We start from the raw sequence: 26,522 nt of genomic DNA on the forward strand, positions 1-26,522 counted from the left end.
TTTATGGATGCGCCCAGAGAGTTATCTGATTTATAATGTAAAAAAAAAAAAAAAAAATCTTTGACTGAAGGCTGATGTGATGCATTGTTGTCAAGGGTGAGCTGAATAATGAAGGCGCCCTCCAGCCGCAAAACTCCTCGGAAATAAAAAATTGAAAAAAAAAATACATATAGTCATTTCAAATCTTCGAGTTGTGCGTATTTTGTATTTGTACGTGTGTGTGTGCGTTTGTGACAATACAAATAAACATCAAGTGCAAAAAAAAAAAAACATGACAAAATCAAATTAAAAAAAAAAAAAGCTTTCCATGCATTCTTGCATCGAAAAACGTTAGTATTCAAGGGCTAGTTTTGATTTTTAAAATCAACATGCGTCAGTTAACAAAAAGTGAAATTGTTCATTTGAATAATTGAAGCTCATTTTTGAAATTGCCTAAATACCTAAGCAATTGTTACATATGAAAAAGTAGAAGTAGTTTGCTTATGTAATTTGTGTTTTTATGTGAACGAGTTCGTTTAATTGAATTAATTATAATTTATGAAGAAAAAAAAACGACCAAGTATAGAAAGGCGTTTTTGCCCAAAAAAACAACCATGTACAGTAGGGCGTTTTTTAGGAAAAAAACACCAAAAAAACGATGCACTGTATATATACTAAACCGTTTTTGCGAGAAAAAAAAAAATAAATAAATAAATAATAAGGCGTTTTTGGGCAAAAAACGACCATGGATAGTACTGCGTTTTTAGGGGAAAAAATGACAATGTATAGTAAGGTGTTTTTTTGTGAAAAAAAAACGACCATGTATTGTAAAGTGTTTCGGGGGGAAATGGCCCGTGTATAGAAGGGCGTTTTTTGGGGAAAAACGACCATGTACGCATGGGGATTTGAACACGGGTTCAAGGTTGTACTGTACCAGTCTGCATCTTTGACCACTAGACCGCGGAAGATACGACAGCTTTCCCCTGTTTTTTGCAACACATTAGAAAGAGAAAAATGACATTCAAGCAAACATTTGAATGAGCCAACGTGTAAAAAAAAAAAAAAGGCCATTTCTGTGCAGATTTTTTAATTCGTACACTAACACATGACAACATAAGTCAAAGATCACGGCATTCAAACTTTAAAAAAAAACTTACTTATTTTTGAAACTGAGGACAAACAACACCAAGGTAACGGCGCCAGCAACAGGGCATCACGTCGGCATCCCTGCAGTGTCCACCAGCTGCCAGCGGGTGTCGCTAAGAACCCGGTAGTCCAGCTTGCGGTAGTCGTCGGGCTGAAGCCGGCGCTGCTGCCACACCTCCTCGTAGAGGCTGCGCACGACTGGAGGCGGCGGCGAGAAGCCGGCGTCGGCGGCCAGCGCGGCGAGGTACTCCCACTGGTCTCCGCCCATCACCAGCAAGTGGCGCCGCTCCGCGCCACCGTCCGCCTTCTTTTGCAGCGCGCGCCACGCCTCCGCCGCCATCTGAGCTCGGGACGGCAGAGCCAGCGAGCCGGACAGCGCGCCCAGCGCAAACTGGATCTGGCAGGAGGACAGAAGTTTTTTTTCACACCGACTATCATACACGATGACCATAGAGAACTCTTCCGCCCCGCCCCCTCACCCACCTGACAATGGAAGTTGGTGAAGGGGCAGATGTGCTTGCAGAGCCCGACGAAGACGAGCGAGGGGAAGGCGGGCGGCATCATGAAGCGGTAGAGCGGCGCCACCAGCTGCTCGTCCAGCTCCAAGCCCAGCCGTCCGCCGTCCAGGAAAGGAAAGCTGAAGTTGTAACCCGTGCAGAACAGCAGCACGTCGGCGGCGCGCACCGAGCCGTCCTGGAACAACACATGCTGCGTTGCGTGGTTTTTCAACGGTGGACCTAGATAGCGCCCCAACGATTCGAGGGGAGGGAGTGTCTCGCCACCCGTGTAATCAATGCCATCGGCCCCATGTGGTTTGATTGAGGACGACGAACCAAAAGGCAAAAACGGGTAAAGTGCCCATCACCGGAATCTAGCATGGACACCATTGTGACGCCATGTTACATACGGGTAAACTATGGCCCACTTTAAATATCAAAATTTGGACTTCGATACTCTACCTGCAAAAAATACCTCGATCAGAAAAAGCGGCAAAATGAGAACTGACAAAAGAACTTCAAATTTTGCAAAAATGTGTTCATTCGAAAATATTCGGATATGCTTGGTCGTGGGTTCGACTTTCGACCTTCGGTCCATCCCCATTTGAAACAAGTTTTTTTTTTTGTCATGTTGGTCGGCTTGCCATGGCTGTCGGCCCAAAAAGTTCCGCTTGGCGCGTCATGATTGGTGCAGCCAGCGCTTCAGCGCTATGAGGCCAATTTCACACGCAGGATGCGCGCCACTTAAAGGCGGTTCGCAAACACGTCGGTAGACGGGCGGCTGTGCGCTTATTACGCTTTAAAATGAGCGTGATTTACTTTATCGTTCAAAAAATTCATTTGACATGTTTTAAATACACAACCTTCTTTGCCTCAACTCCAAGTGATCGGACGTGTGTGTCTGAACAATCAAACATGCCCTTGAGCAAAAAAAATCTGTGCCCCTCCCCCGCGCTAGATGCGAGATGTTGATGCTTTACGGTCGTCTCTTTTTAACAAAAAATTCAAAATAATTTTTGCCTACCTGGAAGCAAATTCTGCCGTCGTCCTGCACAGCCACCAGAGGACTCGACTGGCGGATCTCAGCCGGAAGAGAAGCCACCAAAGGGGGACCGCGGTGACTCAGCGTCACCTGCAGAGGGGGACAAAGGCCAATGAGAAAAGAAAGCTTTGCTCTAGCGCTACCTGGACTTACAAATAAACTTCGTCGCATGACCACATTTGGAGAAGAACCTTCCGAAATCGTGACGTTTTTACCTGGGCGCCCACTTTGGCCAACTCCAAAGAAATGTCTACGCCGGACGCTTTGGCTCCCAACACCACCACCGAGCGAGCCGAGAAGGGTTCTGCGCTCCTGTATGCGTGACTGTGGAGGACATGTCCTACACGAAGCCAGTCGAGGAAGTGTTTTGAACTTGAGCAAGATAGCGGCGTCGACTATTGGACGACGTGGACGTTAGCCACTTACCTTTGAAGTTCTCGATGCCCGGCACGATGGGGATGTTGGGCTCCGAGTAATGCCTGCCACGCAAACGTCAACGTGAGCGACACCGACAGGCGGCCGGCAGCTAGCCTCTCTTGTTAGCGTCCCTCATTAGCGTTATTTGTCAGCATCTTTCGTTAGCGCCCGTTCTCACCCCGAACACACAAAAACCGCCTCGTAGGTGTCGGTGGTCCGGCATCCCGAGGCGTCGCGCGCCGTCACCTCCCAGGCGGTTTGGATCCCCTTCCCGTCGTCTTCCGTTGTCACGACGACGGGCTTCACCTCCTCCACCGTGCTGCGGAACTGACACACAATCAATGTATACAAGGTGTTAAACTGCCGGGACGAGAGCAGCGTCAGATCGAGGCAAGTACCAGATCTGCTATCAGAACTAGCGACAGATCTATACCCGGGTTCCCAAAGTCCTGTCCTCGAGAGCCCCTATCCCGCGTTGTTTGAGATCTTTCCCTCCTCCGACACACCCGATTCAAATGATCAGCTCATCGGCAAGCTCTGTCGAAGCCTCGCAACAATCCTGATCATGTGAACTGGAGGAGGGAAACATCTCAAACAACGCGAGGACAGGACTTTGGGAACCACGAACCTCCAGCCGGAACTGGATCTAGATTTAACAATCACCGACAGTCTTGAGTCTTGTCTCACTGCTGGCGAACGTACCCTGATGTTGGGGCGGATGTTATAGTGGCGACAGTAGTCCTCTAGGTAGCGCTGCACATCCCGATGCGACACGAAGCTGCTGAGCTTCTGGTCGAACGGAAAGTCCGGGAACATCATCACCTCTTTGGGAAGGTTGGTCCTGTGCCCCAAAGAACAGCATCGCAGTCACGGGATCAACCTTCTCATCCTCATCTGACACTGTTAAACTGTCCCCTGTGTTCTCCTGCAGTCCGAACATACTTAGACTGTCCTCATAACCTCGATCAGCAACCAAACCAGTCCCAGGACCAGTGGCGAATATACCTAAGCAACTAATATACCATAACTACAACAGACCAAATCTAGCACAATACCAAGACCGCAACCGGAGTTAGCCGTGCATCAAAAGTAGTCCGGTTGCAGTGCTGGAGCGATCCAGGACTAGATCTAGGACCAGAATGCGGCAGACTAGCATTTGAAGCCAATCGAGGAGCAGCAGCAGATATACTGTAGACTAGAAATAGTTCCAAATGTGTTTTATATGTTTAACATGAGGAAAATGGTCAAAATGTGCAAATTTGTCCAAAAAAAAAAAAAAAAAAACGATGTAAAAAAAGAATCATGATAAAATCATGATTGTGATTTTATTTGGAAAAAAAATTGTGATATGATATTTTTGCCAGATCGCCCACCACTACATACAGCTTCAACTAGCACAGGACCTCAACTACGATCTGAACTCGATCTAGTACCAGGGCCAAAAGAAGTTCTACACTCAGACCTAAGTCAAGGACCAGTTCTACGGACAGACCTGGACTCGAGACTGATTTAGCCACAGTAACTTTGGTTCTCACCTGAGGTTTTTATACATGCTGCATCGTACGTCTGGTCCGACTCGCTCCTGGTAGAACCAAGTTCCGCCCACGTTGTCAGCGAGTTCAAAGACGACAGGAGGGGCGAACCGGTCCGGTCTGGACAGCACGTGTCGGGCAGCGCAGAGTCCCGCCGCCCCCGCGCCGATCACCGCCACACGCAGCAATGACGTCGCCATGGCAGGAACACCTGTAATCGCTCGTAAAACAACATTGATTGGTAAACAAACGCCTCCCGCAGAGGCAAGATTCGGGAAAGGGAAAGCCACCCCAGCAATATTTGACCCCAAAATATCTGGAGTGCGAGTTAACTGTGATTCCACCGTAATTGCTCTTATTGATCACTTTAGTTGAGCCGGTTGCAGATCGAGCCCGACTTCACTTATCGCTCCATAAGAACAAAGAACAAATATATACAACAGTCAATTGCCTAAAATGAGAACTACAACCACAAACAGGTCTAGAACCAGAATTATAACGGTATCGGATCGAAAACAATAACTACAGCTAGACTTACAACAGCACCAGAACAAGTGCCGCAACCTGAACAGTGCCAGGTCAAGAAGCAAAACGAGAAGCAAAACTAGTACCAGAAACAGCCGCGACTAAGACAAGAAGTAGGCAGACTAGAATCTGATCCAGGAACAGCAGGCGACAAACTGTAAGAACAGTGCCAGTTGCGGATCTTGAACCATGAGAACAGATTCGCAACTAGCAACATTACCGGGAATCTAGAACCAGATCTCGAACCCTAACTACAATTTCACCAGATCTACTATACCAGACTCAGATCAACAAGCAGCACTAAAGCGAACTGAAACCAGACCGAGACCAGAAGCCGAAGACTGGTTACGTCACTCGGATCAAGTCATCCACGTCGCACACAAACAAATCATAATAAATAAACATCGGCAAATATTGACATTAAAAACTTCGGTGGTGTTTGCTCGCCCCCTTGCATTCATATCATTCTTATCAACCAAACTATTAATGTGAAATTAATAGTTTGGTTTGTTGAATTAATGTTGAGCTTGTGTTTTTTTTTGTTCGGAAGCCGACAGTTGCTTCAGCTTGATGCTCTCGGTTACAATATAAACAACGCAGCTCCGTGACTTTATTGCAGCTGTACGAATGAGCAAAAAGAAACAAATTAGCAAAAAACAGACGGTCCAAAATCCAACTTTACTTCGTTCCCGTCGACACTAATAATGCAATCATTCATATTTACGTTGACAAGCGATGTCACGTACCTGCGTCGTCCCGCAATAAAAGCCAAATAAAACACCAACTTCGCAGTTTTTCGCTCGTCTACATTTGCGACTTTTAACCAGGAAGTCAAGCTACGAGTATGAACACACCAGCACCAGACTTCTGGTCGCCTGGCTTCAAAATAAAAGTATCCCGTTTTTGATCATTACAAGCTGAACAACGTGAGCATTGAATTAAGCATAGCGATGGGCTAAAAAGCAAGTTTCCTAAATAACTTGACTTATTCACATTATGATCAGAAGCTCATGCTGGCAACTATTAAATCCATGCCAATGCAATGCTGCAGCTCTGCTTACATTTTGGCCTTTCCGCTGCGACAAGGGGGTTCCTCTGGATGGATTTTTTTTATTTTTATTAAGAGGCAACTACAGGTTCATTTGGTTATTCCCCACTTGACAGGTGAAACAATTATTTGGATTCAAATAGCATTGAACCCAAGTCCAAAAAAAGTCATTATGTACAATGTTGCTGATGTCCCATGAACTCCATTTACATGAAATCAATTTTCAATCAAGAAAAAGGAAACAGTATTATATAAAAACATCAAAAACAGAAAATGTTAGTATTTGTGTAGTGGCTGATTGCCTTTAAGGGGCGTGACCAAGGGAGTAACATCAGGAACTGGTTGGCTGTTTAGTAGGTTTGTGAGTGTTTGGGCATGAGCTGTGGGTAACCCAAACTGAATTTTGCCCTGCAATACAGAGACAAAAAAAAAAGTGACCGAGTTATAACTTGAACGGAATTCAATGCATTGGACAAAAAAAAGAAAATCCGGATTTGTTCTACAAAACTGTCATGATTATTTATTTTTTGTCAGCATTTTTTTTTTTTTTTTAATGGCAGAAACAACAAGTCACTTGGCAGCAGCGTTGGCGTGCTGCGGAGGGGGCGGCGGCTGCTGCTGCTGCGGCGGCGGCTGCTCGGCGAGCGCCTGCTGCAGCCGCGTTCGCTTCCTGGAGTAGTGCTGCCAGTGCAGCAGCTGCTGCTCGTCGATGAACTTGGCGCACTGCGCGTTCACCAACTCCTTGCGGAAGTGCTCGTACTGCAGCAGCTCCAGCATGTGCAGGCAGTGCGGGTACCTGGAAGTTCATAAATCGATAATCGATCAATATGACGAGCCATTCTCAGCACTTTGGTGGTCTTACTTGAGAAACTTGGCGTAGTCGGGCTCCTTCCAGTACAACAAATACTTTAGGTAGTTGATGAAGGGTCTCTCCCTCAGGAAGCCCCTCTGAGCTAGGACTACACACACGCACACGCACACATTTAGTGTGTAGTCAAGTGTGTGTTGTTGTGAGGTCTTGTGTAGCAATATAAAGAGGCACACTTACAGTTGAGATAGTTTGGGTTGGCCAAACATTGGATGAACTCCAATTCTGACTGGAAGCGGGTCCGAGCCTGCTCCTCTGCACGCGCGCGCGCGCGCGCGCACACACACACACACACACACACCCACACACACGCACACACACACAGAGTAAGTAAACAACCTGTCATGTGCTACTGCAACAATACATTCAAATGTTGACTCCCTCTAGTGGCAGGCGACTGAATCAACACATTAAGATCAACACTTTTGCCATTGTCAATTTTTATTTACCTTTTACGTGCAATATATTTGAATTGAATCATGACTTGGGTACAGTTTTATTTTCTGAAAATTCTATTTTACTCCTGTAAAGTGATGTTTTTGTTTCTAATATTTTGCCTACATTGATAAATTACAAATGTTTTTGTGTAATGCAGTGACTTATTTGGGGTTTAATTTTGATTATTTTTCTCGTCATAACTTTCTGAACGTTTTTTGTAGTACTCCATATTTAGTCTCAATCACTTTTTCCATCTGATATTTCGACTTTATTTCCATTCGCGTAGTATTACGAGTACGATTGTCACGCCCCTGTCCCCCTCGTAATAGTATGACTTCACTTCAGTGTAATTTATAGTTTTCACGTAAAATTTGGACTTTATTCTTGAAGAATAATGGTTTTTTTTCTTACAACTTTAGGAATGAAATCATCTCATTTTCGCTAGCACCACTACGCATCACGGATAACTAAACAGTCGAATCAAACAAAGTTGATTTGTAACAACGTATGAAATATTCCGATATGATTAATAACAAATAAAACAAAGAAAATACGTACGAAAGGAAAATAAATGAAAGGAAGTTTATTTTATGTATTTGGCGTGTAAACGTCCCGGTCGACTAGCTTTAGCTTGTTTGCGCGATGGAAGCTGGAAGAAACATTTAAGATGACTAACCTGTTTCCATGACTGCTCCAAGTAGTAAAGTGAAGTGAACAAAATCGCCCCTTACGTCCGCCGAGCAAAGAAAACAAGAAAAAGAGGAAACGCGCCGAAAGGCGTCCGTTTGCTGCTTTGTGTTGCCGTTCAGCCGCAAGAAGACGCAGCCATATTTGATGGAAATGAACGAGAGTGACGTACATTTTGCGACAGTTACGTCAATTTACGGTGTTGCGATCGCGTCTAACCGCTGGAGGGAGACATTTTACAACCAAAACAGTGGATCATACTGGGGATTCCTTTTTTTCATTATGTGACATTTTATTATTATTTAATTATGTTTTTTCAGATATCATGACATTTTAATATTTCATTTTGCTTTCTTTTTTCTTCTTATGTTATCATGGTTTTACATTTTTAAATTGCTTGTATTTCTTCATATGATATAGTGCTGTATACGATATTATTTTGTTCATCTTATATTTAGCAAGTTACATTATTTTTTCCTTTCCACAAAGGACTTTTTGCTCTTTATTTTCATCGTATAATACATTTTACTTGATATTGTTGAACTTGTTTAACTTAAGAGAGAGAGAGAGAGAGAGAGAGAGAGAGAGAGAGAGAGAGAGAGAGAGAGAGAGAGAGAGAGAGAGAGAGAGAGAGAGAGAGAGAGAGAGAGAGAGAGAGAGAATGTAATATCTTAATAGCAGACGTCAAAGGATGGTTGATTGAAAGCGGCCACCATTTTGTGAGAAAGGTTTACTTAAAGGTCATAAAAGTGTTAGGAAGTTACATATGTACAATATTGTGACAAAAAGTCACATACTTTCACATACAGAAAAACAACATTAACAAAAATGATAACCTCAAAAGTTGAGTCTTAAAGGAAAATAATATTAACATACCGGTAAATGTTAAATATAACTTTTATAATACTGTATTTCATGAAGTATGGTCTTCATATTTTCCCCTGAAGTTGAGTTAAGACTTTGCTGACATATTCAGCAGCGTTATGAGTCAACAATCAGTCAAAGTATAACAAGAAGCAAAATAAAATAATTCCATAAAAAAAACACCACATGACAACCGTAAGCAGCTAAAGAGGGCGGGGCTAATAGGGCGTGGTGCCGTTGGCCCACTCGGGGAAGGAGTCCAGAGAGAACAAGACGCGGCCCCAGGTGTTGATGGCAATGCTGATGCACGCAATGCCGATGATGTTCATCACCACGCCAGTTTTTGCCTGCAGTGGGCGCACAGAAGCAGCACTGGTTACTAACATATGGGGCTAACAATTAGCATGTGGCTAATGAGATTTGTTTACACTTTAATAGCCATTGTGGCTAAAATTTTGCATGTAACTAATGTTAAAGCGCAAGTCAACCCAAACATATATTTTTTTAAGAATATGTTCCCAGCAGGCCCACTAGTTGAAACATGGCATTCTGATTCATTTTGCATTTGTGGAATAGAGGTTAAGCAGCAAAATGCACTGGTTTTTAGCCATCTCCGGGGGCGGCCATTTTGTCCTCTGTCGACTGAAAATGACATCACAACCACTCACAACGACCAATCACGGTTGACCTGTTTTCTGAATCTGAGCCGTGATTGGTCGTTGTGCGCAGTTGTGATGTCATTTTCAGTTGACAGAAGACAAAATAGCCGCCCCCAGAGATAGCTAAAAAATCATATTCCACAAACTCAAAATTAATCAGAATGGCGTGTTTCAACTGGTGGGCCTGCTTGGAACAGATTTGTGAAAAAACAATATGTTTGGGTTGACTTCCGCTTTAAGTTTGCTTGCTTGTGGCTAAAGATCCGTCGCTAACAAGTATCATGTGGCCAATGTTATATAGGTTTACTAACCCGTACCGTGTTTTTTAAATTGATATGATTACAGCCTAATATGTGATTAAGCATGTGCCAGGCCTGCATGTTTATCTTAGGATGGTGTAGCGTTAGCTCCGCAGACTCGCCATGTCGGCTACTTTGAGGTAGCCCGAAGAGAAGACGATGGCGTTGGGGGGCGTGGCCACGGGCAGCATGAAGGCAAACGAGGCGCTCAGGGTGCACGGGATCATCACGTACAAAGGATTCACGCTGATGGACTGAGACTGCGCACATATATCACACAACAACAACAACAGAAGAACAAGAAGAAAACGATTAGTGGTTAGCATAAATTTATACGATTAGCCTAACCCTATCCCAGTAACGTCTCGCACATACGTATACATATATTATCTTTTCGAAAACTGACAACATATGTCACTTTTCATGTGATGATCACAAATACTTAAAAACCCAAGTCGAGTCCCAACAGAACTTTCTAGCCTCAAGAAAATGCTGAGAGAAGGTGCCAGTCCCAAGTCAAGAGAAGGTCCAAGTGTTTCTAGTCCCAAGAAAAGGTTCTCGTCCCAAAGGCAGGTTGTAGTCCCGAGAGCTGGTTCTAGTCCCCAGAAGTGATTTTAGTCTCCAGTGCAGGTTCTAGTGATTACCATGGAGGCCAGGATCGGCAGGAGGAGCGTTGCCGTGGCGACGTTGCTGGCGCACTCCGTGAAGGTAGCGGTGAGGAGGCACAGGACCACGGTGATGGCCCACGGCGGGATGGAGTGAAGCGGCGTCATCTGGGACCCCAACCAGCGCGACAGGCCCGACTCCTGAACAACGCACCCAAATCCAATCAATACCGACTTCCGAATCACATCATACCGATTTTCTATACACTGAAAATGTATTTGGTCGACTTTGGACTTGGGACTATGTGAAGAGTAAGTGCATTCAGAACCAGTCACTCCTTCCTCTAATTATTAATCACTACAGAGGGATGACCGAACCCCGGACCCAATTTCTGTCGGAGCCGCTTGCCGCTCACCTCGCTGCCTTTGGCCAGCGCGAAGCCTCCGCCCAGCAGCAGCACGATGTTCCATGGAATCTTGGCCTGTGCCACCTTCCACGTCAACAGCGGAGGGGCGGGGCCTCGGGACACCTGCGCGTCTGATTGGACGGGCCAAAACAAAACCTTTCACCACAGAGATTGTATATTTACGAGAATAGTCACACAGTAGGATTTTTGGGAGGAATAAAAATCGCAAGCTTTCAGAATAGTGGTATTTTTATGAAAAATGTCTTGTTTTTGGGATGAATTATAATCATATAATTAGAAAAGTGCATTTGATTGAGAAAAAAGTAGTACATTTTGAGAAAAAAATATTTTTATATAACTCATAATCTTATCATAAAGTGTTGTTTTGGAAAATTGTTGTGTTTTTTGTAAATATGTGGTATATATATATATATTTTTAATTCCCTTTTGACATTTTTCCTTGTCGAATTTCAACTTCATCCATGGCTTTTTCCGTGTACGTGTGAGCACATGCGTGCGTGTCACTAACCCGGGTCCGAGTTGTACCTCCAGCAGCAGAGATATTTGGGCGGCTGGGACGGCAGGACGAACAATAAGAGCGCCACCATGAGGGAGACGGTGGCGTCCGTGACGAACCTGCAGTGATGTCATGCCTTTCAAAATGTATTTTTTCATCCAAAAAATTCTAAAATATTGTACCGTATAAAAGCAGACGGTAATGATGTAATGAAATAGAATGAAAAGAAATGAAACAGCTTTTGCCACATTTTTTTACTTCTACTTAACATTGTGTTGCTCCTTTTGGTGTGTCTATTGCTATGTTGTCTGTCTACATGTGTTGCTACCACCTATGTTCAAATGTTGGTTGCTTTTAGACTGCCACAACTCTCGATGCTATTCATTAGCCCATCCATGACTTTTCGCACTGTTTGATAGCATTAAGCTAAAAAAAGCTGGTACTGCGCATATTATCAAATGTTGTTTTTGCGTGTTTTTTCCCCATTGCGCGCCACGCATACAAAGTGGAATTTGAATGTGTTCGAAAATAAAAACTGTTCTCGTCCGCGATGTTCTCATGACGCGGGCACTGTTGTTATTTTTGGCCATGTGACAGAGAGGTCATGTTCACTTCCTGCCGCAGCACAGCGCAAATATTGAAAGGACGCACACACACGCAAGCCGCGTGGCCGCTCTTTGGCGTTTATGCAGAGTGCAGCCGAAAGGTCATCTGACGGCGTGATTATGTAACCTGGCAGCGACTTCATGAATGAACATGAATGCCGTCCACGTTAGTCCCATTTAAGGTTGAAAGACTTTGATTGACAGATGGGACCGCCCCTAAATGAGTCTTAGCCATTCAGAAACCTTGATGGACGTACAGTTTAGGAATTTGCAAGACACAAGTCGTTGTTAGGCCGATTTTTTTTTTTTTTTTTTGCTTTGAATTGTGAGCAAAAAATTTGAGATCGAGTTAATAAACAATTCATCGAAAATGAGGCATATTGTGGATTTAGAACAACCACATAGCTTTGCCGTCAAAAAGTCCGCTTAGCTTAATGCTAATACACAATGCAAAACGCCATTGATAGGCTAACGAATAGCATTGATGTGGCAGTGTTATAACGCTTCAATGTACGATTATTTGAACTCAAACTGTGGGGCAACACATAGACTGCAATGAATTAATCATGATGCTCAAAGTTTTTTTACATTTTACAAACGAGTCACCGTAGCACCGCCGAACTATGAAGAAGAATAAGCGTGGGCCGACTCACTCTGCGTCGGCGTTGAAGGCCCGCGAGGCCCAGCCGTCCATGAAGCGCGGCTCCCGCGTGAACCACAGCGCCACCATCAGGAGGAAGAGCGCCATCACGCTGGCCTCGCCGTAGGTCATGTGACCCAGGCGCCGGTGCTCCTCTCCGATGGCGTCGCGCGCCGCTCTCTCCTTTGCCGCCTGCCCCGCCCCGCACAACCACGCCCCCCGCAGGCTGACAATCAAACGACACAAAAGCGCAGATGGCGTACACGTAAATTACCAGGTAGTTTTGATGCCGTACAGATTGACAGGAAGTACGTAGTATAAATGTTGTACTTACAGGTGTCAGGGAGTGTTGATGTAGTCGAGATAGATAGGAAGTAGTATGGATGTAATAAAGACAGATAGGAGGTAGTCGAGATGTATTACAGAAAGTATAGATGTAGTACACGGAGATAGGAGGTAGTATAGCTGTAGTACACATAGACAACAGGTGTTATTGATGTGGAAGAGATACATTGGAGGTATTCCAGATTGATAAGAAGCAGTATACTGTAGATATAGGCTAGCACAGAATGGATGTATAGATGTAGTACAGATTGATAGGAAGAAGCACAACGATCATTTAGATGCAGTACTTACAGATCTGAGGTAGTATTGACGGACACTGTAAAATCCAATAGCTGCCCTGACTCGCAAACATGAGTTCACTTTACTAGGTGATCAAAAATATTCCTTTATAACTCATATTTATGAAGTAACGATCACCTGCATGCTAAAAAATGATAAATAAATAAATAAAAAACAATTTATATTTGAACTTTCAACTGTGTTATTATCTTGATTTATTATGTTTAATTGTAATTCAGATTGTTGTAGTAAATTGGAATCTGCTTTTCATTCCTTTATATTTGTAACCACTTAGATTGTTGAAGACCAGTTTGCATGCACTTAACAATTGAGCTTATTTGTCAAGTAAACATAGTATTAGTCAAGTGAAGTAATGCAGGTTAGTAAAACTTAGATTAGAAGTATGTGATAGGAGGGGGTTTCCCAACCCAGAGGTTGCGGGTTCACATAGTTACGTACAAAGTTGTAACACATAGTTACAACACAGTATATTGGACCCGCCCCGAACATGCTAGCTTTCCAGCATTCCTATGGATGCGCTACACGTAGATTGGATGTAGTAAAGATGTGGTAAACATAGAATGGTAAAGGTGCAATAGATGTAACAGACATAGATAGGAGGCCAGACAGAGAAAGGTTGGAGTGCATTTGGGGCTGACCTGCGCCCTATGAAGACTTGCTGTAGCAGAATCCAGGCCATCATGAGCATCATCATCATGGTGGGGAAGGCGAAGGCGAACCAGGACGCCGAGTTGATGACGCCGCCGCTCTGTGGGAACAGCCTGCGGGATGTGGCACATTCGCCGTAAGAGCGGCGCCTGCGCACATTAGCACGTTAGCCGGCCGCGCACGCACTGGCTCATCTGGCCCAGCAGAACCAGGTTGGGTCCGGTCCCGGTGAGCGTGGCGATGCCGCCGATGCTGGCCGCGTAGCACACGCTCAGCAGCAGGCCTTTGCTCAAACGCTTCCTCTCCTCCTCGGCACCGTCGGCCTCCTCCACCTCCAAGGCGCAAACCACGCTTGACGCGCTCGCTGAGGGCACAGGTCGCAAACGTAATTCACACCCTGTAGAGGGAGTACTAGTGGCTAGTAGCTAGTAGCAACTGGCGGGTCCATTCAGTACTCCACAGCTCCGCTCCATGCGCCACACATAGATCCACCCAACAGTCAAAGTGAACTATTTATTATGCTTGCGAGCATGCGAGCTAGTTGAACTAATGAGCTAATGGGCTAACGGCTGGATTGCCTCCCTCGGTGTTGTCGCCACATACCAGAGCCACTTTAGGAAAACTTAATGTTTTATTCACGCTGGCAATGCTGCGCGCTCATGAGCTAGCTAGCTAATGGGCTAGCGAGCTAGCTAAAATGCAGCGGGGGTGTCCAATACGTCAGCGCCTCTCTCTGTGTTGTTGTGTGTGGGACTAGAGAGACTTAAAGTAAAGTGAACAGTTAGCTAACAAGCTCTGTCGTGCTTTTTTTGTCACTATACAGGGTCTTAAAGACAAAACTAAAGCCCGTAGCGCACTGTGCGTCGAAGGCTTGTGAGTGTTTGCGAAGGCAGCGAGCATCAAATCTTGAACACGTTTAAGATGTCTTTGCGACAAGAAGAACAGTTAACAACCGTGAAAACGGTTTGCACAAATTCACAAATCAAATCACCCAGACTGAATTTGCCCTCTGACCTTTCGGCGCAGAAGGAGGCGTGTCCAGCGGTGGCGGTTTTAGCGATGACATCGTCACGTCCTTGCGAGTTGTTGTGGGAACTCCGCCCTCTCCCGTTATTTCTCCACACTCACCTGCAGGAGAGCGTTTCCGTCAAAGAACAACTCCCTGTTTTATAGTTCCTGCTTTTAGCCGGCACCGCCGATGGCACGCCCGCCCGTCCTCACCCGTTTTTCCTGTAGCGCCCGCGTCGGGCACCCGGATGACAAAGGCGCTTTGCTTCCCGGAGGCGGGGTCTGCGGAGCCTGCGGCGTCTTCGTGCGTCTTCAGGCGTCCTTCCTCCGCATCGTCAGGACGATGCAGCTGGTCCAGCACCGCGTGCACGATGGGGACCATCATGGCCGCCGTGGCTGTGTTGCTGATCCACATGGACAGGAAGGCCGTCACGCTCATGAAGCCCAGCATCAGCCTGTCACGGGACACGTCCGTCGATTTGGATCTACAGTATCGCTTCGTGCAAACCTCATATGGCCAAGTATGGTCAGTTTCAGATTTTTTTCACAACTGCATATTATTATCATTTGTATTGCATTAATAACCAATTGAAAATGCTGAAAATAGCCGGAGATTATAGTATTTGTTTCTCAAAGGCCTGAATCGTCTGAGAAGTGTCGTAAAACTCTTCACGCCTCGTGCCTCACTCTGCGGGAGCCGAGCTGCATTGCGTCGCTTCAAGATTGAGAGCCCGGAAAAAAGTTTTACCGCCACTCCCAGTTCAGGTTTAGTGTCAAACTAAGCATAGAACAAAGAGAATAACACTTTGTGTCTTTAAAAAAAAAAAAAAAAATCCATTCAAATTTCCCATTGTAATTCCTGCTAGCTTCGAGCTAACACACATGCTAACGGATAGCATCCAGCAACAGCAACGTCCATTCCAACACAACACAAATTGTGTAGCAACACATGCCGACGGACATGTATGTACTCACAGCGCGGGCCTGACGCCAACCACGAGTAGGACTTTGAGTGCGATGCGTTTGTGGAGGTTCCAGTGCTCCACGGCCACCGCCACCATCAAGCCGCCCACAAACAACATGTTGCTGTCTCGCAGGTACTGCATGCACACCTGCATGGACAGACGCTTCAGCATTTTCTTCCGCATGCTACCACGGCACTGACAACTGCGTGCTTCTATTATAGTGGCAATTTAAATACTACTAGATAAGGCAACACTGTCATGTCGGTTTTTGTTGATTATGGCAGCGCCATGTGGACAAAAGCGGTAGTGTTTTGACAAAAGTCAACCGTAGTAAATCTATAGCGTGTGTGTATACGTGTGGTTTTGTCTGTGTCTACACGTGTATGCAGCTGTGTGTGTGTGTGTGTGCGTGTGTGTGCGTGTGTGTGTGTGTGTGCTGTGCACGAGTGCGTGCCGGCGTGTTGTACGCGCGTATGTGCGTGAACCTCTGTGCATTCGTGCATACTTTTGTTGCGCATGAGAGTGTGCGTGTGTTGCGCACGTGGATGCCTGTGCGCATGTGCAGGCGCGTGCGCGCGTTTACATCTTTGGACTGCATGATGCCGAGCAGAGGAAACAAGATGGTCGGCAGCAGCGCCGTGACGGCCAGCGGCAGAACCTCCGTACACCAGTACAGCGCCATCAGCAGGATCACGTACGCGCACGCCGCCTCCTGCCCGCGCACACCCACACACACACACACACACACACACACGCACACACAGATGTAGACGACAAGCATATAAGCACGCATCGGGCATGTAGTTAGTCGCTGATGTGACGTCACTGGTCTACAGAGATGGTAGGTATAGCCCAGATGAAATGCGCATTAAGAGGGCATCAGGTGGGGGCTGTGTCAACATGAACAAGGAAGGGGGCTTGGGGGTTGGATGGAAAATGTGACACTTGTTGATTCAAACGCCGACTGAGAGGATTCTGCCTCTTTTTCTTTCTTTTTTTTTTTTTGAAGGGGGGGGTTCTTTTGTTTTCTTCTACGATCACATTGACAAAATGAAAATCAAGTGAGACGCCCAGCAAAGAGTACACGCGGCAAAGTCAATTAAGGAGGCAAGCAGCGGAAAATCTGTCCAATGGTGTGCATGGCAGTATTTCAACACATTTGGTCAGCAGTTTCCCCCATCAAATCATTTGCTGGCCACCATTTCCCATGCATGACGTCGGATTTCAAAATTCCATTTTCTTGTTGGAATATACACGATTGCTGAAAAAGTTTACTTAGAAAGTATTGTTTTTTTTCCTGTTCTTTTTTCTTCTTTTTTTTTTACCGATTAAATTGATCAGAAATCGAATCAAGACCATGAGCAATTCTTAAAGTATGGAAAGGGAAGGATCAAGGAGCCTACTTTATGCAACTTTGTGCTGCCTTGAGATACGGGTTGAATTTGTTCCAACAAAAACCATTCTCCAATGTGATTTTTAATGAGGAAAAAAGGACTCTGTAATATTGTAATTCATACAATTATGACATAATTAGATAAAATGTTTTTTTAAGGCCACGATAAATACTTATATATGATCATATTGTCGGTCTATACGTGTTGCCGCACCGCTTGTGTTCCAGTATCCTCAGTCTATCCCAAGTTTGCGACATATGTGAAGAAGATGGAGATGAGGATGAAGGCGAGGATGAGGAAGAGCGTGAGAAAGCAGCAAAGGCTGCCGGGAGGCCGCCACCACCCGCTGAGCGCAAACACTCCACTTTGGTTTCATTTACCGGCACCTGCGCGCGCACACAAACACGTGCCCACACACACACACGTGCACACGGCGGGGCTGCCGTGTTGTCGTGCATGCTTTGGGGGTCAATATTGATGAATGGGAAGGTCGATGAACTCGGACCCGATGTGCCGCACTGGTCAATCAGTGACAGCCGCGCGGCGGGGCCAGAAAAGTTCACGAATGTGTGTTCCAAAAAGAAACACTTGAAAAACACGTTTGGAAAGCAACGATGCCATGATCTGGAAAAGATAATTATGCGGAAATTAGTCGAAGTTGAGTGTTTAGAAATGACTAAAGCAGTAAATATATACCGCATGGCGAGTTTTCAGACAACTCAAGACAAATTCCTAGAAAAGATTCGGGAAATCAAATTGACATTTTATGAAGCACATTTACACATGAAACGGGTGACGATAAGACGTTTGAAAATGAAAATGTTAAATTAATAGAACACATCAAGCAAAATGTATATACAAAACACATTTGAAAATGAACATTGAAACCGAAATGAACATTTGGAATGAGCGGAACATATTTATAAATTAACCTTGAAATGTGTGAAACGTGTTTGGAAACGACAGATTTCAATGATTAAAAGACATTAACAACAAACAATAACAATAAATGCTATATAGCACTTGTAAATGAATGGAATTTTCAAACGAATCTGAAAAATACAATTAAAACGTTGACTGAATGAAAAGATATTAAAACATTCTTAAAAATATAACCCAGAAATCATGAATAGATATAAATCCATTTAAATGTAAAATTATTTAAATGGTCGAAGTTTAAAGAAAAAAAAAGTAATCAAGCAATTAATAGCACATTTTCAACACGGTTTAGAGCTAAAAGAAATAATAAAGCATGCTTGGAAATGAACACTAAAACGATTCAAAACACGTTTGAAGATGAACAATTAAAAAGTACACTCTAAAAACAGTTGGGTTAAAAACAACACAACTTTGGGTAAAAATGGACCGAACCACATTGGTCAATTTGACCCATGCACCTTCTTGGGTTGTTTTGTCCAAAACTACCTATTTTTTATTTATATTATATTTATATTATTTATATTATATTTTTTTTTACTTGGGTCGATTTGACCCAACTTTCTGGGTTGTTTTTGCATAAAACAAGGTCCATCTTCGACCCAAAATGGTGTTATTTTTAACCCAACTGTTTTTAGAGTGTTTAAACCGTTTAAAAACTCCAAAATAAAAACTCATAAATCACTATGAGTTGAATGAATATGCGTTGAAAAATTTAAATGAACGAAACACGCAAAATAAAACGAAATACAACATTTATAGAAACAAACAAAAAAAAAGGGGGGGGGGAATAGCACGCTTTGGTGCAACTCAAAGAAGCCTTAATTCGCCATGCATGCATGCAGGCGGGTCGACGTGCTCCATTTGACTCTCTCACCTTGGTGCCGAGGGCGAGCGGCAGCAGCACCAGCGGACCGAAGGCCACGACGAAGACGCTCTTCATACGCCACGCGGCGCGAAAGAGTCGCACCCGCAAGGGAAGGACCGCCATCGAGCGTGCACGACCACCGGGACCACCGGGACGAGGAGCTCCACTAAGACGCGGACGACAGTAGCCGGCTTCAAACTTCTTTCTGGCCGCCAACGCGCTCGCCAGTCGCTCTAAATAGGAACCGGACACGTGCGCGCGCGCGCACACGCGCGCAAGCAAGCACACACCTGCAGCACAAAGACAGAAAAAGAAAGAAGGAACGTTGGACTGGTGGTCGTCCTCACTGATGAAAGGGTTCATAAACACGCAGTGAATGAATGGGTGAGCGGATGAATGATGAATAAATGATCACTAAGTGAATGGTACAATTAAGGAACGATGAAAGAACGATGGACAAATGAAGGAATGAATGCTCACTGAGTGAATGATAAATTAAGGAATGATGAAAGGTGAGTGAGTGAGTGAATGAATGTTCACTGCGTGAGTGAATGATACGCAAAGGAATGATGAAGGATGAACGAATGAATGAGAATGGTGACTGAATAAATGAAGTGGAATGAATGATCAGTGAATGAATGATGGGATGACGAGAGAATGAACATGAACACAAAAAAAATCGTTGAATGAATGGTAATTGAAGAATGGCGGATGAACGAGAGTGACGACTGGATAAATGGCGGAGAATGATCAGGGAATGAATGACAAACGAATGAATTATACGAATCGATGATCACTGAATGAATATATGAATGGATGATCAATAAACGAATAAGCGATTGACTGTTGACTGAACGAATGACTGAGCTCACGTTCAGTGTTGAAGTGAAGTCGTGATGTGAGTGTGCTGGCACCTAGCGGCCACTCTTGGTACAGTCCCAGTCAGGGCTGCACACTCCAGTCCAGTGAAGTTCAGTCCAGCGGTGCCTTGAGATTGGAATTCGTAACCCGTTACATGTAGCGTTCACGTGACACGTACTGCGCATACAAATGTTTACATGACGCGCATATTGTGAACACAACGCTCGTTTGCTTGTCGCGTGCACGCACACGTCCACATTTCCACGTGCGGATGTTGTTGAATGTTGTTGAAACATTTGCTCCCAAGATGTCCAAAAGTGGATGGACAGACACAACTTAGCCGGGACAAAGTGCAACTGTTGAACAAAAGAGCCCGAGCAGAGGCAAAGCGACAAAAGTTTGCGGCGGATTGCGGATCAATCTCGGCTGCGCGTCCCCGCTCGGGAGCGAGCCGGCGACGTGCGCGCGCCTGGCTGTCACGCGCGGCGACGTGGAGCGAGAGAGCAACACTGCTGCGAGGTGAGTGCGCGTCAATCACTTTTGCATTTCATCGCAAGTCTTCTCGCTTTTTTTTTGTGCTTTTTTCAATTTTTGACGTGACCAACTCGGGCGTGCTTCACAACCGTAAGTGCCTAACACTGGAACCAAGTCCAACTACGGTCACTTTTTGATCTTTTGTCGCGCTGGCATACTCGGGGGGCTCATTTTTCGGGGTGGTAGCGTGACATCACTGGCAGATGGACCACGTGACCGTCGCGCAGAGCTGCCAATAGGACTCACACCCTGTACTTGGGCACAAAAAGACTCTGGAAAAAAAAGTAAAAGTACTGATGTAACTGCCATTACTTGATTTAAAAACAACAACTCGTGACTGAGAAAAGTACTTAAGGTGTTGCAACTTTTACTTTGTCCCGTCAGAGGTTGACTGGCTGGGAATTGAGCTCGCGCCCTTCTGCACAAGGCAGCAACGCGCACCACGACGCGACCAGTATCGGAAATATACTTAAGTACAAATGTCGATTACAAGTAGGGAAAAGTAAGTACAGATCTATTTTCAAATGTAAGGAGTAAAAGTAAAAAAAATCGTCTGAAAAATAAATACTCAAGTAAATTCCCGAATCAGCACCGGAGAAATCAGCTGTATGTATAGTAACAGAGTATTTGTACTTAGTTACTTCTCACTGCTAGTTTGTGTACGAGCGACTTTGACCCTTTTGGCAGCGTTCTGGTGATCAAGTCACATGACCCGAGGGGGCACACAAACATGTTTTTAATTCAGGCATTACTTTGAAATCTCCCACTTTTCTTCCCTGCCGTTTCGGTGTGTGCGTCAAGGGGTGTTATCGATAACAAAACCAGAACTGGGGGGGAAAAAAAAGACTTTTGTTCAATGGAATAACAATTGAAAGCATTTTAATCTAAAAAAAACCCCCAAAAAACTCACAAATGCAAAACTAGCAAACCTGCTCTAGAATTGGACTCAAAGTAAAAACTAAAACTCATGGAAAGCCCAATACTGTCAAGGGTTTAACGTGGAGGAGGACCCAAACGCAGGGAAGTGAGGGAGGAGTGCAGATAAGGGATAGGTGGACCCAGTAACCTGACGGGACAGACGTAGACAAAGGAACGCAAGGAAAACATGAAGCTAAATTCCATACCTGTCTCGTTGTACACTTTCGGCGCAATTTGTACAGGTGGAAAAGACCTTTTCAAGGATTTACGCCGTACATCGCTGATTTCCATTCACGTGACAGCAGCCATTCAAAAATAACGTGTAAGATTATATACAGATACGTAAGGGCAAATGACGGTATAACGTTCGTAAGAGGTCCGCTGATAGTGTAGTGGTACACACGCCTGAGTTGTGTGCGGGCAGCGTGGGATCGATTCCCGCTCAGTGACAGTGTCTATGTGTGCCCTGCGACTGGCTGGCGACCAGTTCAGGGTGTAGTCTGCCTTCGCCCATTGACGGCTGGGATAGGCTCCAGCAACTCCCTGCGACCCTGTATAGGATAAGCGGTTTGGAAAATGACATGACATGACGTTCGTAAGATTCCGTACACCCCGGGGTTGACATGTATGAAATTCTAAACCAAAATCAACCAAGGCAGATCATGACACAATACTATTCAAATCCTGGCGCGTGTGTTTGTGTGTTTCAGGATGAAGCGGACAACCCCCCTCCTGCTCTTGGGCCTGGTGGTCTTGGTTGTGGTTCAGGTATCGGCTACATGGTGAATTGATGTGGTGATGAAATCACTTCTTGATATATTACAGAGCCCCAAAAATGCAGAGTTGCCTTGCGAATCATTTGCGGAATTACAACATACCAGATCAACATCAGACGGCGTCGTCTTCGGGCGTCTCCAGAGCATACCTGTCAAGTTGTACACTTATGGCGTCATTTGTACAGGCGGAAACACCGTTTCAAACACGTACGCCGTGCATCGCGGATTTCCGATCACGTGACAGCAGCCATTTTGCATAGGATGTCTATAGGTTAGGTCTCGCTGTGTCTCCGGGGCACTTTTTAAGGTAGTTCTTAGGGTGTCTCTGGTGTGTTTGCAGGGTGGTTTTGATGGTATCTTTAGGGTGGGTCTTTGGGTTTCTCCGGGGTGGGTCTGGGGTTGGATCCAGCGTATGTGTAGGGTCGTGAATAGGGTGACTATTTGGGTGTCTCCAGGTTTGTATGTAGGGTGGGTCTTACGGTTTTTTTCAACTTGGGTCTGAGGGTGGTTCTCAGGGCGCTCCCGAGGTGTCAGTAGGGTGGTTCTTAGGGTGTCTCCACAATCTCTTTGGGATGGGCCTTTTTTGGTGTCTCCAGAGCACCTCTAGGGTGTGACAATTGTTGACTGCTTTTCAAGATGAATTGTGGGATACTAAGAGGGCACTCAATAGGGGTTAACCTTTACTCGAAACACATCAAACAACGCTACAAAATCGACTCACTGACTAACTCACTGTGGAGGGTGCTCTACCGGGAATAAGGGGGATTCCCTTGCTTGTATTATGTAAATGGACACCCATTCTCCCTCGGGTGGCAGAGTGCATGTGGGTGTGTGTTGACGTAGGTGTTTCCGTTTATGATGCAGGCACAGACAGAGGTCGACCCGGCGGGCGGCGAGGATGAACAAGCGGAACATGTGGAGCTCTTCACCACGCCCACCACCAAGATGGCCGCCGCCACCTCAGACTTTGGCTACAACCTTTTCCGCGCACTGGCATCACGCCAGGACAACGCCAATGTCTTTCTCGCGCCCATCAGCGTCTCTGCCGTCCTCACCCAGCTGGCCCTGGGTGAGCACATGGGACTTGAAATATCAAACTGACCCGGTGTCTCTAGACTACCTTTAGGATATTAGGGTCTCTCCACGATGGCTCTTAGGGTGTCTTTAGGGTGGGTCTTGGGGTGTCTCCAGGGTATGTTTGGGATGGGTCTTGGGGTGTCTCCAGGTTGGGTCTTAGGGTGTCTCTAAAGTGTCTTTAGGTTGGTTCTTAGGATGTCTCGAAAGTGTATTTAGGTTTTGTCGTAGGCCTTTCCAGGATGTCTTTATGGCAGGCATGTCCAATTCCGGTCCTCAAGGACCACTGTTCTGCCTGTTTTCCATCTCTCCCTGCATGGTCTTCGGGGTATCTTAAGTGTGTGTTCCGGCTGCATTTAGAGTGGTTGGGTCTTGGGTTTAGACATCTTCAGGGTGTCTCTTGGCTGTATTTATGTGTCTCCAGAATTTCTTTAGGGTATCTTCAGTGTGTCTCTAAGCTCCATTTTGGGTGAGCACCCGGCAAACTGGGCTAATGCGGTTGGTTCCACAGGCGCTTCTGAGCATGCCCAGAGGAAGCTGTTCCGGGCCTTGAGGTACCACACCCTGCAAGACCCTCAGCTCCACAACACCCTGAGGGACCTCCTGACCTCTGTTAAGACAGGCAACAAAGGACTGAGCATCGCGGCCCGCATCTACCTGGCCAGACGTCAGTCCTCACAACCTGAACCACCTCAAATCTGCTAGTATCTGACACCGCACGTCCCATGACGCAACATGACTTTTTCCTCCCAGGTTTGCGTCTCAAGCAGGAATTCTTCACAACGGTGGAGCAGCAATATGGCATTCGACCAAAAGCCCTGCAGGGCGTAAGCCGGGACACCAATGACATCAATGACTGGGTCGCCACGGAGACCGGCAACAAGGTGCAGCGCCTCCTGGCCAAGCCTCTGACCAGAAGCCCCGGAGTCAACACTGTGGCCGGTGCCTACTTTAACGGTAAGAATAATGATTACAATCAACGGCGATATCATCGATGACAATAACACCAAAGATGACTACGGCGCTAGAAATGAGTATGACAACATTAACAGTAACAATGGAAACAGTGATGACAAAGACTGTAACAACATCAGAACTGACAATGAGAGCGGCATTGTCAATAACGACAACAACAATGACAATATCAACGACAAGAGCAACGGAGAGAACAACAGGAAATGTGGTCACCAAACAGGGAAGTGGGTGACGGCCTTCCAACCTCAGTCGCAGCAGAACTTCCAGCAGGAGGGCAAAGCGCCCGTCCGGGTTCCCATGATGCAACAGGAGAACTACCCCATCAAGATGGGCGTGGACTCCGACCTGGGCTGCACGGTAAGCGAGGAAGCAGGCGGCCGTCCACTTGAGTGATGTTGCGGCGGCCATGTCCACCAACCTCCGTCTGTTGTTTTCATGTCCTAGATCGCGCAGATCCTCCTGCAGAACCAGGTGAGCATGTTCGTGTTCTTGCCTCAGGAAGTCACGTCCAACCTGACCGCCCTGGAGGAGACGCTGACCGCGGAGTTTGTGCAAGACCTGAGCAGCACGCTTCACGCAACACACGTCACCCTCAGCATGCCCGTCCTCAAGTTCAGCTACGCCACAGATCTCATGACGCTGCTCCCTGACCTGGGTGAGTCCTCGTGCCTTTTCGAAGGGCGGGCCTTCGCATGTCTTTAGGCTGCATTTAGGATGGATCTTAAAATGTCTTCAGGCTTTATTTCGGCTCATTCCCAAGGGTGCCCTTAGGGTGTGTCTCAAGTTGTCTCTAGGCTGGATGTAGGTTGAGCCTTAGGGTGTCTTCAGGCAGTATTTACAGCTGATCTTAATGTGTCTTTAGGGTGTATCTAGACTACATTTTGAAAGGGTGTGAGGATGTCTTGATGGTGGATTTTGGGGTTTCTACAGAGTATTAGTAGGCTGCATTTAGAATGGTTCTTAGGTTGGGCATTAGGGTGTCTTTCAGGTTACATTAGGGTTGGTCTTAGGGTGCCTCCAAATTGCATTTGGTATGGGTCTTGGGGTGTCCCTTTTCTGAATTTTAAATTGGTCTTAGGGTGTCTTTAACGTGGATTTGGGATTGTTCCCCACTTTGTCTTTAGGGTGGGCCTTTGGGTGTCTCCTGGCTCCATTCAGGGTCGGTTTGAGTGTGCCTCAATTGTGCCTTTAGGGTGGTTCTGATTGTGTCGACAGCGTGTATTTTGTCTCTCTCTCAGGGATGGCATTTAGTTTTTTTTGTGTCTCCAGGCTGCATTTAGACTGTGTCTCAGGGAGGTCTTAGATTGGATTTGATGGTGTCATCAGGATTTATTTAGGGTGTGTCTCAAGGTTTTGTCTTTAGGTTGGATCTGACTCAGGGTGCCATAGGCTGAATTTAAAGTGGGTCTTAGGAAATGCCGGCTGCAGGCGATAAACGGGCCGGGAAATTTTGGTCAAATGCCCGTTTCTGTTATTAACCGTTTAAATCCAGCTGGCACGCGCCCATTTCTATCCCAAGACGGAAAACTTGCACAAAGAAAACATGGTTGGCTCCTCGAATTAGGTAGTTTGCGGAACCTCGTCGCTGCTTGATTCTTGCTCCGCGATACTCACTAATCTGAAGTCGTCTATTGAGTCTTGGTTCCTCCCTCTCCTCCCCACAGGGCTCAGTGATTGGCTAGCTGACCAGGATTTGGAGAAGATTGCGGCGCAGCCCGCCAAGCTGGTCACCATCAATCACAAGGTTGTCATGGAAATGGCGGCCGAGGGCGACCAGTCGGCGCCCGCCACCTCCACCACCAGTCACCTGACCTACCGCGTGGACCGCCCCTTCCTCTTCCTCATTCGTGATGAAGCCTCGGGGGCCCTGCTCCTCATCGGTAGAGTGATCAATCCCAAGGCCCTGACCATCTAACATACGCACGCACGCACGCACGCACACGCGCACACACACGCACGCACGCACGCACGCACGCACACACGCACGCACGCACGCACGCACACACACACTCTTAGCAGGTCCTAGGAGGGCAAAAAGGATGAAAGGTGATTTTTACACCCAAATTTGTTTTTAATTGCTAACATTGTCACTTGAGGTACCTTGGTGTGACATTGCAAAATAAACATGACAATGACAAAAAAAAG

At 45.9% G+C, this 26,522-nt stretch overlaps 4 protein-coding genes across 12 annotated transcripts; 1 reads left to right on the plus strand and 3 right to left on the minus strand.

The window, feature by feature from the left end:
• Window positions 1-1,049: 1,049 nt before the first annotated feature.
• Window positions 1,050-6,527, minus strand: LOC147133734 (uncharacterized). 3 transcript variants are annotated; one of them, XM_086057129.1, is made up of 9 exons: window positions 5,885-6,527; window positions 4,617-4,824; window positions 3,784-3,922; window positions 3,260-3,408; window positions 3,091-3,143; window positions 2,880-3,004; window positions 2,647-2,754; window positions 1,609-1,818; window positions 1,050-1,522 (listed from the first exon to the last, which is right to left on the minus strand). In XM_086057129.1, exons 2-9 carry the CDS (start codon window positions 4,811-4,813, stop codon window positions 1,193-1,195), a joined length of 1,311 nt encoding a protein of 436 aa, XP_085913255.1. In that variant the 5' UTR covers window positions 4,814-4,824; window positions 5,885-6,527; the 3' UTR covers window positions 1,050-1,192. The 3 variants fall into 3 exon arrangements, with proteins under 3 accessions (XP_085913255.1, XP_085913256.1, XP_085913257.1); XM_086057130.1 differs by having other exon boundaries at window positions 4,617-4,833; XM_086057131.1 differs by lacking the exon at window positions 5,885-6,527 and adding an exon at window positions 5,152-5,878.
• Window positions 6,528-6,679: 152 nt separating this feature from the next.
• Window positions 6,680-8,337, minus strand: med31 (mediator complex subunit 31). Its single transcript, XM_086057141.1, has 4 exons — window positions 8,169-8,337; window positions 7,235-7,309; window positions 7,049-7,145; window positions 6,680-6,982 (listed from the first exon to the last, which is right to left on the minus strand). The coding sequence occupies exons 1-4, from the start codon at window positions 8,176-8,178 to the stop codon at window positions 6,757-6,759; spliced, it is 408 nt and encodes a 135-aa protein (XP_085913267.1). The 5' UTR covers window positions 8,179-8,337; the 3' UTR covers window positions 6,680-6,756.
• A 406-nt stretch (window positions 8,338-8,743) lies between these two features.
• Window positions 8,744-20,069, minus strand: LOC147133736 (Na(+)/citrate cotransporter-like). 6 transcript variants are annotated; one of them, XM_086057117.1, is made up of 13 exons: window positions 19,249-20,069; window positions 16,625-16,753; window positions 16,052-16,188; window positions 15,290-15,480; window positions 15,083-15,196; window positions 14,255-14,465; window positions 14,059-14,181; window positions 12,789-13,001; window positions 11,543-11,649; window positions 11,023-11,169; window positions 10,646-10,807; window positions 10,124-10,261; window positions 8,744-9,390 (listed from the first exon to the last, which is right to left on the minus strand). In XM_086057117.1, exons 1-13 carry the CDS (start codon window positions 19,600-19,602, stop codon window positions 9,179-9,181), a joined length of 2,238 nt encoding a protein of 745 aa, XP_085913243.1. In that variant the 5' UTR covers window positions 19,603-20,069; the 3' UTR covers window positions 8,744-9,178. The 6 variants fall into 6 exon arrangements, with proteins under 6 accessions (XP_085913243.1, XP_085913244.1, XP_085913242.1 ...); XM_086057118.1 differs by having other exon boundaries at window positions 11,023-11,144; window positions 15,290-15,531; window positions 19,249-20,067; XM_086057116.1 differs by having other exon boundaries at window positions 14,255-14,432; window positions 15,290-15,531; window positions 19,249-20,065.
• Window positions 20,070-20,479: 410 nt separating this feature from the next.
• serpinf1 (serpin peptidase inhibitor, clade F (alpha-2 antiplasmin, pigment epithelium derived factor), member 1) lies at window positions 20,480-26,521 on the plus strand. Of its 2 annotated transcripts, none has more exons than XM_086057136.1 (8): window positions 20,480-20,619; window positions 22,263-22,320; window positions 23,193-23,397; window positions 23,914-24,069; window positions 24,156-24,359; window positions 24,598-24,734; window positions 24,822-25,032; window positions 26,042-26,521. In XM_086057136.1, exons 2-8 carry the CDS (start codon window positions 22,264-22,266, stop codon window positions 26,290-26,292), a joined length of 1,221 nt encoding a protein of 406 aa, XP_085913262.1. In that variant the 5' UTR covers window positions 20,480-20,619; window position 22,263; the 3' UTR covers window positions 26,293-26,521. The 2 variants fall into 2 exon arrangements, with proteins under 2 accessions (XP_085913262.1, XP_085913261.1); XM_086057135.1 differs by having other exon boundaries at window positions 20,593-20,724.
• Window position 26,522: the final 1 nt, after the last annotated feature.

The sequence above is a fragment of the Filicampus tigris genome, chromosome 17 (assembly GCF_054856515.1).
Source record: "Filicampus tigris isolate MCC_2025a chromosome 17, RoL_Ftig_1.0, whole genome shotgun sequence".
Classification (NCBI taxonomy): Eukaryota; Metazoa; Chordata; class Actinopteri; order Syngnathiformes; family Syngnathidae; genus Filicampus; species Filicampus tigris.